Raw genomic sequence first — 10745 nt, 5'->3', positions numbered from 1 at the left:
TGTGATTAGACATAGTGTCTCTGAGATTTTTAGGCCAAAATAAAAAAAAAACCCTGTCTTGTCTGACTTTAGGAGAAGGAAATTGCACTGCACATACAGCATCCTGTTGGATCCTGTTTGTGCAGTGAGAGGAGAAGCACTGCTGCAGGTCTTTTGTTTCTGCTGATATCACACTTGACCACAAGTGACCCAGAAAGCTGCAGACTCAAGATTGTCACCTGTCATTGTTGCCTCACAGATTCACACACATTCCTGTGTCCTCTATGTCACCTCCCTAACTACATAACATAATTCTAATTATTATTGGTCTATTCTGTATTATTCTGCTGCAGTCTAGAATAATTTCATGATTGATGGATCAAATTCTTGCTTTGCTGCTGCTGCACCCGACGTTCCCCCTCAAGGGATCAGTACAGTGTTATCATATCAGATAGGTTATCTACTAACCAACAGACTAACTCTACAGCCACCGCCATCTGAAGGAATTCTTACTAACTAAAGTGTCTGACCTGTCACAGTGAATTCTATGATAAGCATGTGCTGTGCTAACCAACCAGTATGCTGATTCAACCACTATGCAGGTCTTGATCTGACTCTAGGGGTGGTAGCTGTCTCCTAATGAAATGTGTACAATTGACACATGAAACACGTGCACACAAAACGTTTTAAACAACACAGCTGTTAAGCAGAAATAAACTGCTCCCCTGACGGTGACAAATATTGCGTGTGACCTCTATGGAAAGATCAAGGACAAAAATAGAATAGCAATGGGAAAGGTTTTCTCGAAGTTTCTTCTTTGAGAGAACAGAAATAGTTGAGCAAGGACCTGGTTCAGGATCTGGCAACTTTGCCTGGATCCCAAGTGGATCCTCTATAGCCCTAAAACAATTTAGGAAGGGTCTCTGACAAAAATAAACAAACAAACAAACACGTTTTGTTCTAATGTACAAACTGAAAATTCAATATATATGACCATCGAGGCGTTGCTAAAGACAAACCTAATAGAGGCCTTTGCACAGCACAGTAGGCTGTCATGTGCTTAATCTTAGGATGATGAGTGTGGTAAAGGGAGTAGTCTCCTAGTCAGACTACATCTAGTAATCCTGCACTTTATTTACTGTACACAGTGAGAGTCGACCAGCGCCGGGACAAAAGCGGGTCTAGGCCTGTTTCCCTGTGGAGACGCACACTATGCTTCACTAGTTTGTCCTGATGAAACACCTGAAGCTGTTAGTTTGTGCTCTGTTCCAGGAGATACTGTGTAATATTCAGAGTTATCAGCCAGCGACCTTCAAATCAACGTGGTTCACAGCGTCTGTGTCTGTTCTAACACTTTAAAGACTGTTTACATTGTAAATAAAAACCCATTGCAGTGGTGTGGAAGTTATTACACCTTGTCTTTGTGTGTGAAACGTAAATAAATAGTCCTCTTCTTGTCATTCAGTGTGGTGTACTCAGTCTTCCTCTGTGTGAAAGGATGGAGGGGAATAAAGTCAGATCTTGCGTCTTGTTACTACTTTATTAACTAACTTTTATTAATTATAACAGAAGTACTACTTGGCACTTTGGAAAGTAGCTGTCTCATGTGGTGTCATGTGCTGCTGTGTATGTGTCAAATTACACTTTCTTATTCACTTTTCTCTGTCAAACTGTTCCAAAAGTTAACATTTAATCACAAAGGTTAGTGCTAGTGAAATTACGTGCGCTCTGTTGCTGCTCAAAATAAGTATCGTACACCGCATTAACAGGCGTGTGCCCATTCCGATGTGCTGAGCGTCATAAAATAGGTGATTTTTTGAACGGAGTTTGGTGCGGCGCTCTGCCCGCGCAGAGATGGACGTATCGGGTACCCTCACTTAGAAGGCGGACTGGAGGAGGAGGGGAATACCGTCTGCCCCTCCACTGTTTTGGTTGCTACATGAAAATGCACTAGTACCGTTAGCTCTGGTTACTCTGATGTTATTACGGAACGCTAATGTAGAAAAACGCCAGCTTTGTTATCGAGGTGTCGGCAGGAAGATCCGACGGAATCCAGTCTTCTTGAAAATTAACGGTATCTGTCCGGTAAGTGTGTGTGTGTGTGTGTGACTACACTGCTTGTTAGCGTAGCCAGCTAGTCGTGCTTATTAGCAGCTTGTTATACATTTTCCGGTCTCCCCTTGTATTTTGTCCTGTTCATTTAGCGTGATTTAAACGTTTTAAAGCTCCCACCAGCAGCAGCCTGAGCAGCAGCCGTCCGGGGTGGTTATTACAGGAGCTAATGTTGCTGTAGCTAATATGCTATAAAGGCCAATTGGTCAGTGTGGCCACTGGCAAACCTAATGTTAATTAATTAGTGAGCTATGTGTTAGCTGCTAGCTGCAGCAACATAACGGTGCTTCGTGCTAACCCCCCGTCCTATTGTCCCTGTTCAAATGTGCCTCTGTACAGAAACGAGACGTTTGTGGGTCTCATCTTTCCCTCTAGTTACTCCAGTGTTACTGATTTATTACTTCAGCTCTTAGTACTAGCTCACATGTATTATTTCAGGATCAAGGCTGAAACATGAGAGTGCCATTCATTAACCTGGCCTGAACCTGAATGATCAGCCCCCGTCAGACATTACTGAACACACCAGTGTGAAGATGACTGATTTGGAAGGGGAACTTCCCCCCTCGTTGTTCTAATTATACAGTTGTTCTGCTTTTTTTTAAACCCCAAAATGCAGTTTGCTGCACGTAATTAAGATTGTTTCCTGCAGTGCTATATGCACATCCTTAACTCAAGGTTCAGGTACTAACTTTACCCAGTGCTTTCTCAGATGCCATCAGCTGATATCTGTGCAAACTCTAATCAGCTGAGAAAGGCTGAGATGTGTTGGAAATTTGCTCCCACTGAAACATGCAAATGCACATTGAAGTCTAATATAATAATTCAATAGCCTTATATGCTCCATTAGCCTTGCTTTTATAATCTTACCATAATTTGGTATTATATATTAAAATAATATAAGGAATTACAATATCACAACAAATGCAGCCTTCTTCTCACAGTGTGAACTGTATAGCTTAACATGATTTAAAGCAAATAACAAGGATTCACCATAATGTAATGCCAGACTTGCAATGATAAAACATTTGAAAATAAATCATTGTATTGTGTATGATATTACTGTATTATTATATTATGATTGATTGTTATTTCTGTTTCCCTCAGAAGCTTAAAACAAAACTGAATCAAGCACCAACGTGAACATTTAGGAATAATGAATTAAATAAGCACTTACTGACACCACATGGTGTACCTAGGCAAGGTTCAACAAGGACTGTGTGGCTCTGTCTAATTACACCTTCTCATATAGACAAAATGCACGACAAGCCTGTATCCAGTCTCCTCAGGCAGTTTAACTGTATTAAGTCTCACCTGAGGACGACACTATAGACAAATTAGACACTTGTGCCAAAGTCTCAGGGATTCAGTCTTTGTGGGCGATTGTGTTATTGTTTTTTCTCAGTGCTCAAACAGTGAAGCACTATCTCTGAAACCATGAACACTTGTAACTAATGCATGAACCAAGTGTGCCGAAACACTGTTACTTCTGTAACATGCACCTAGCAAAACTGTCAACACTGGTCTCCAGACTGCAGCTATGTTGTGAAAACACCAGATAATGAATGCACTGACAAGTCATCGCTTGAGCACCATACCACGTTAGGTTTTATGAGCAGATCCACAGAGACAGTGAGATGTAGCCTAATGTCTTTTGTATGCCTTCTTCAATTATTCTACCTCTACCAATGTGAAGGCAAAAAGATAATTTTTCCCCACTTATTTATAAAGATAGAGTGTTATCTTCGAAAGGCACATCTGTACTTACAGATTGGTAGGTACATTACTATGACAAAAGTCTTTTTTATATATCCTCAGTGCATTGTTGATGCTTCCTGTGCTTATTAAGGTGATGCTTTGTGGTTGCTGTTTTGTCGGGTTACAGTTGTTGTGGCTGCTGTGTAATAGCCTGTACTGTAATGACATGTTGTGTGTGAGTGCAGAGCTAAAAGTTTATTTCCTGTTCAGATAGGCTCCAGTGTGGGATGTGCCATGTATGCTAGCTGGAGATGAGGATGAAACTCTACCTGAACCTCATCCTGGGCCTGTGCTTTGTGATGGCCCTGGGATTCCTCTACTACTCATCATGGAGGATCAGCTTACGATTTTGGGTTCACAAGTCAGGTGAGTCCTCTGTGATAATGCCGTGAACTACATGAATTTATTTACAGCACCAACCATGATGAAATTTTTCTCTGCAGCTGTGACTGACACAGGCCAGTCCTGTGCCAGCTGCTGTATCTAATTGTAGATCAGTTTAACAAAATGCCATATGGTGTGTAGAGTAAAGTGTGTAAAGTCTTGTAAAGTTAATATGGTTATTAATCAATCTGAGCTTTGAACTGAAAAGAGACCCCACCAGCAACTACAAGAAGAAGGTAATAGACTGCCTGAAACACCTGGAATAGGAAAATGCCATTGATAGAGAGAATCTGAGCTTTGGCACATATCTTTTAATCTGTGAAAATTGAAATCATTGGAGTTGTATTAGCATGTAACTTCACAAGAGTATGGCTAGAACAAACAACCAGAAATGCACATTTTAATGCACAGGAGCATGTGAGCATTGTAGTCAGATTAATTATTCAAATGTGAACCTATCCTGTAACGGTCAGTGAAACCAGTGTTCTATTGTTTAAACACAGTAACTTTCAGTAAATCAAATCAAATACAAATTAATCAGTGAGGAAAATGGAGAATTCTATGGAGAAGAATGTTACTAAACACAGTAGAAAAATTGATTTTATCCAAGTGGTTGCTAAATCATATTTAGCTGCAATCACTGTAGTGGACTTTGTGATGAATGTACATTAGATTTTAAGGCTGTCAGCCTAGCTAGACTTTCATATTTGTCATGTGTTTGTAACAAAGGAATGTGAAGTACAGATTCAGGTGATAACAAAAAACAACACAAAGAACAGGAAAAGTGACATGTCATGTCTTTACCAGAAGGAGGAGCCAGTCTATATATCCACAGACATGTTGGCATTCCCAAACCTTCACTCTACGTCTGGATTCTGCTTCTTTGATTTATAGTGTATATGTGTTTACATTGCAAGGTGGACATTCATCATCTGAGCATACTGCTGACATGTGATGAAGCTATTTTCCTAATTACAATTTGAAGTGTCCAATTAAAAGATATTATAGCCTCTTTGAGGTGGTTTCAAGCTCCTGACATATACTAAAATTACATTCTTTGTGTTGTACGCAGTGTTTTCCATCACTGCAGAGTTACACTTTTAGATTCTTTATAGTTTCTTTTCAAGTTGGCTTTATTTTTTGCATCACAGTTTACTTTTTTTTCCAAAAAAGCAGTGCAAAGTGTTTGTCCTTTAATCAAAACAGACAGGAGAGAGCAACGTAGATAATTGGTTGCTGACATATTAATAGAAATGTCTCAATCAACCTCACATTTCACTGCCCAAAACTGAGACAACTCACTTTAAGTGAACCTTTTTTCTTTTTGTCTGTTAGTCTTAAATGAGGTTCTTAGAAAATACACTTATTTTTTTACTTTTTTTACCTCAGGGACATCAGCATTCACTAGCAGTTTAAGATATGGTTGGATTCAATGGTGATGCACTGCTGGTATGCTGGCGATATGGGTGAAGGCCCCTAAAAGAGTTTGTACAAGTGTTGGTGAAGTTGAGGCTGGAGAGTAGCTGAGCATATACTAATCTGCGTCCAGACTTGATTAGTAAATTATGTGTTAAGTAGAGCCAAGCTTGCTATTTCGTTATTAAACTTTTGGCACAGAGAAAAGAGAATATGCCAGACAATCTAGTTATTTAGATAGATTTTTAGTTTTTTAGATTGCACAATGATGCCAGGGTATTTCTTAAAGTGCTTTGGAAGTTGTCTCCTTTATAAGGATTTTGTTGTGTTGAGTCTGTTCTGCAATCTATATGAATTTTAATTGAATTCTTGTAGAAGGAGAGGTTTGGCTGGTTAATATAACAGGCACATAATTTTAAAATTCTAAATTTCAATGGCTGTGTTTGACAAATTTCAGGTTGTGGAACTTTATTCAACATAAATCAGCAAGTACTCAGATAAACTGTAGGTACATGTTCATGTAAATAACAGGTATCAAATAAGTTTTATTATATAAGACAGTGCCAATTTAAGGTGCTTCACATCACATGACAGAAAGTGAACAGCTCCACAACAAAAACCTTTTAATGGAAGAAAAAGGAAGAAAGTCCAGGCAGACTAACAGATCAGGGATCCCACTCTAAGGAAGCTGTATCCTACCTAATGTGACAGTGTATTTTTCAGGAGAGACTTGATTCAAACACAGGAGGTCATGTTAAGTTTAGCTTAAGCTAAGTCACTGATATTAGTGTGAAAGATAAAAAGACAATGCAACTTCTAAAACTGACCTTACAGGATGCTCTATCGTGAAGATGGGTTTAGGATTGAATTGTATGTAACTTAACAAAAACACAGCACAGCAGTACAGCACTGTTACAATGTGGGTTACAAATCATCAGACACCAGCTGCAGAGAGGACTTTAATCAGCAAGTAACTCACAGTTATGTTAAGTTATGTTGATTAGTGACAGCTGAAACAACCTGCTGCTCGACACGTTTGGCAGTTTTATTCACTGATGTCAGACTTTAGTGGTTCTAGTCATATTGCCAACCTCATTTGCTGATCACACAGTTATTCTTAAGTTTGTCCGTTTTTACATTCACACAGGCTAATTTTCACTGTGCTATGCAATAGACGCCTGCACTGTAGAACCTAACTGTGAAGGTGATCAGCTGCAACACCAGCAGGTTGAAACTAAACTGTTTTGATTGGTTTTATTTTAGCTGATGCGCACTTCTGATACCCAGGATTAGCCTAACAGATCCTACCTGGATGATCCTAGCCACTGTGATATTTTTACAGTTGTTTCTGTAGGCATGTCTTATTTGGCCAAATATCAAAGGGCCAACTATCAAAGGGCCACTAACAAACACTTCTATGTTGCAGACACAGATGTGGATAGCATATTCTTCGTGGGACAAATAGTAAAATCAGGTATAGACAAAGTCCTCCAGCTTTCCACAACCACTTGAAAAGGCTGTACTGTTCAGTTTTTTGTTGGTTTTCAAGAAGTCAAACAACCCCACATCTGCTCACAGTCTGTAGTAGTTTGTAAAGAAATAGCATTTAATTTCTCACTATCACTGTTGTTGCAAAGTTTGATTTGGCAGACACTGACTGAAAGCCAAAGTATTAAATCACAAGTTGATATTGGTAGGTTGGCCTTGCTTTTAGATACTGTAATAGAATATGCATCCTCCTTCACTGTCCAAAAACAACAAGCATTGCTTATCTCTCCTTCAACCATGTTGTCTTTACAATCAACTTTTTCATCAGCTATCCAGAATCTTGTTACAGCTCATCACCCAACATCACACACTGGTTGAGAGAGATACTGTCAGTTTGGCTAAAAGTATGTGCCTCGCTGGCTTATCTGCATCATGTTCTCTTCTTTTTCACTTCATTTCTCCTGTAGCAAGAGGTTTACGCCAGTAAATAGATATGACAATGAAAGAGCTTGATAAGTGTTCAACTCTGTTGATCCATGTAGTAACACCTTTGTAGGTTACCTGAGGTCTTCCAAAAGCAACTTTTTCTCTTTGCCAATTGTTGCCTGTAATACAAGATAACCTTAGGTTAAGGTTATCTTATGTCAAGTTATGTTATGTTAAGTTAAGGTAACCTTAATGTGAAGGTTATCAGCTTGTTCTTGTTTGACTGTGTATTGCTTTACTGAAAAATATTTTATAGCACATGCTAATGAATTTTAAATTAACATATGTTAATGGTTTGTGTCCAAAACATCAGGGTGATTTATTTTTCTCAAATATTGCACCCTTTGCTTCACCTTTAGCCTTAAGCCAAATTGAAACTAACTTTAGCGCTGTGTCGAATCCTTTCACTATGATAACTTTGAAGAGCTATAATTGTCTCATGGTATTCTGAAATTCTGTGCCTTGTTTTGATATATAATACATCTTTAAATGGTATCAAGCAAACTGAATTTCATAAATACGTATACAGTGCATTTAATTATTAAATTATTCCCTTGAGCCTCTGCCATAAAACCCAGATCAGTGGATGCCTGCAGTGGTTGCCCTTTTAGAACTTTGTCCCATCTCTACGCAGGTTTTCTCTCTTACTAAGGCCCTTCTCCCCTGATTAATCAATGTGGCCAGGCAACCAGACTCCCAGAATAATCCTGGTTGAGTCAAATGTCTGCCATTTGAGAATTACTGAGGCCACTGTACTCTTGGGAACCTTTAGTGCAGCAGATTTTTTTGTAGCCTTCCTCAGATCTTAATATTGCACCTTTGATCCATGTTTTTTGGTTTCTGATACAGTATGCTTTTTGTCAGCAGTGAGGCTTTATCTAGAGATGGGTGCCTTTCTAAATCATGTCCAATCAATGTATTTTACCATCAAGGCAAGATCAAGAGAATTGGAAGGCACCTGAACTAAATTGTCAGTGCCATGTCATTGCAAAAGGGCAGATTACTTATTCTTATTATTAAGAATTATTCTTATTATTCTTATTTCCTTTTTCATACCTTTGCAAACATTTCAAAAATAATTTTTTCACCTTGTCATTATGGGGTACTGAGTGTAGGTTAATGAGAACATTTTTTTAATGATTGTAGTATCAGTATTTGTATATTCTACAAATCATAATTGAAAAAGGTGAAGGGGGTCTGAATACTATCTGAATGTTCTGTATTATTTTAACAAATTCTGTATGTTTAGTTCATTAGACTATTTCCAGCAAAACAGTGTATAGTTTGGAAAAGGAGCAGATTGTCCTCTACCATCACTCTTAGCGTTAATACTGTTCTCCTAAGAAAAAGACAGAACAGCAGAGGGCAACATTGCAACATCTGGATAGAATCCCCCTTTTGGAAAAGCAAGATGGTCATTTGACTAAACATGTGGTTTCTATTTTGCTGTCAGTATCTGATGTATATAGTGTAAAACCCATTACAATCTTCCCATCATAGCTCTCCTTTTTTAATTTTCTCCAAAATGAGGGTGACATGGAAATAAGAGGAAAGATTAAGGAGGGTGGTTGGAACAAGGCTAATGTCTTGATGTCTAGCATAGTCACCCATTTAGGGTGTGCTGATGTTGCTGGGTAATTGGGGCCAGTCTTGTGTGAAGTATGTTGCACTTAACAGGGCTAGAAGATTATTTACCATATGGTACCTAAAATAGTAGTAGTATTGTAGTATTAGTATTACTCAGGAAATAATAATTGAATACTGTTGTTGATAAGGAAGAGGGAACAGATTGTGATATACTACATTATGAAAAGTAATAGTGTACTAGTAATAGATACAGGTTAAAATTGCACCACTATGGCTTATACAGTTGCAAGAAAAAGTATGTGAACCCTTTGGGATTACGTGGAGTTTTACATGAATTGGTCATAAAATGTGCTCCGATCTTCATCTAACTCACAACAATACAAAAACACAGTCTGCTGAAAATAATAGTACACAAACATTTATATGTTTTCATGTTTTTATTGAATATAACATGTAGCATTTAGCTAGAAGGAAGTGGGATGTAGAAAGGACTGAGGAAAGTAGACAGGAGTACAAGGAAGCGCAGCGTAGAGTGAAGAGGGAGGTGGCAAAGGCCAAACAGAAAGCTTTCGATGAGCTGTGTGACGGGTTACACTCAAAGGAAGGAGAGAAAGATTTGTACAGACTAGCCAGACAGAGAGATAGAGATGGGAAGGATGTGCAACAGGTAAGGGTGATTAAGGACAGAGATGTAAAGGTGCTAACAACCCAGGAGAGTGTGCAGAAAAGATGGAAGGAGTATTTTGAGGAGCTGATGAACGAGGAAAATGACAGAGAAAGAAGGGAGGAGGATGTGGATGTTATGAAGCAAGAAATAGCAGAGATTGGAAAGGATGAGGTTAGGAAGGCTCTGAAAAGGATGAAGAGTGGAAAGGCTGTTGGTCCTGATGACGTACCTGTGGAGGTGTGGAAGTGCTTAGGAGAGACAGCAGTGGAGTTTTTAACCAGTTTGTTCAATAGGATTCTAGAGAGTGTGAAGATGCCTGAGGAATGGAGGAGAAGTGTTCTGGTTCTGAGCAGCAGTATGGTTTCATGCCCTGTAAGAGCACCACTGATGCCATTTTTGCTTTGAGAATGTTGATTGAAAAGTACAGAGATGGTCAGAAGGAGCTGCATTGTGTCTTTGTAGATTTAGAGAAGGCGTATGACAGGGTGCCGAGGGAGGAGCTGTGGTACTGTATGAGGTCGTCAGGAGTAGCTGAGAAGTACGTCAGAGTAGTTCAGGACATGTATGAGAGAAGTATGACGGTGGTGAGATGTGCTGTAGGTCAGACCCGGGAGTTCAAGGTGGAGGTGGGACTACACCAAGGATTAGCTTTGAGTCCCTACTTGTTTGCCCTGGTGATGGACAGGCTGACAGATGAGGTCAGACAGGAATCTCCCTGGACAATGATGTTTGTGGATGACATTGTGATTTGCAGTGAGAGTAGAGAGCAGGTAGAGGAACAGCTGGAGAGGTGGAGGCTTGCTCTGGAAAGAAGAGGCATGAAGGTCAGTCGTAGTAAGACAGAATACATGTGTCTAAACGAGAGGGATCA

General features: G+C 39.3%; 1 protein-coding gene across 5 annotated transcripts in view; it reads left to right on the top strand.

The window, feature by feature from the left end:
- The first annotated feature begins 1512 nt into the window (after positions 1–1512).
- Positions 1513–10745, top strand: part of st3gal3a (ST3 beta-galactoside alpha-2,3-sialyltransferase 3a) — a 40953-nt gene continuing 31720 nt past the window's right edge. Inside the window, exons 1-2 of one of the 5 annotated variants that reach the window (XM_026345554.1) lie at positions 1513–2064; positions 4057–4212. In XM_026345554.1, the coding sequence (XP_026201339.1) occupies positions 4098–4212 (115 nt within the window). In that variant the 5' untranslated portion in view covers positions 1513–2064; positions 4057–4097. The remainder of the gene's footprint in view (positions 2065–4056; positions 4213–10745) is intronic. The other 4 variants (XM_026345553.1, XM_026345551.1, XM_026345550.1 and 1 more) reach the window with 4 other exon arrangements.

The sequence above is a fragment of the Anabas testudineus genome, chromosome 4 (assembly GCF_900324465.2).
Source record: "Anabas testudineus chromosome 4, fAnaTes1.2, whole genome shotgun sequence".
Classification (NCBI taxonomy): Eukaryota; Metazoa; Chordata; class Actinopteri; order Anabantiformes; family Anabantidae; genus Anabas; species Anabas testudineus.
Note: the sequence above shows the minus strand (reverse complement) of the source record. Positions and strands in the feature narration are given on the sequence as shown.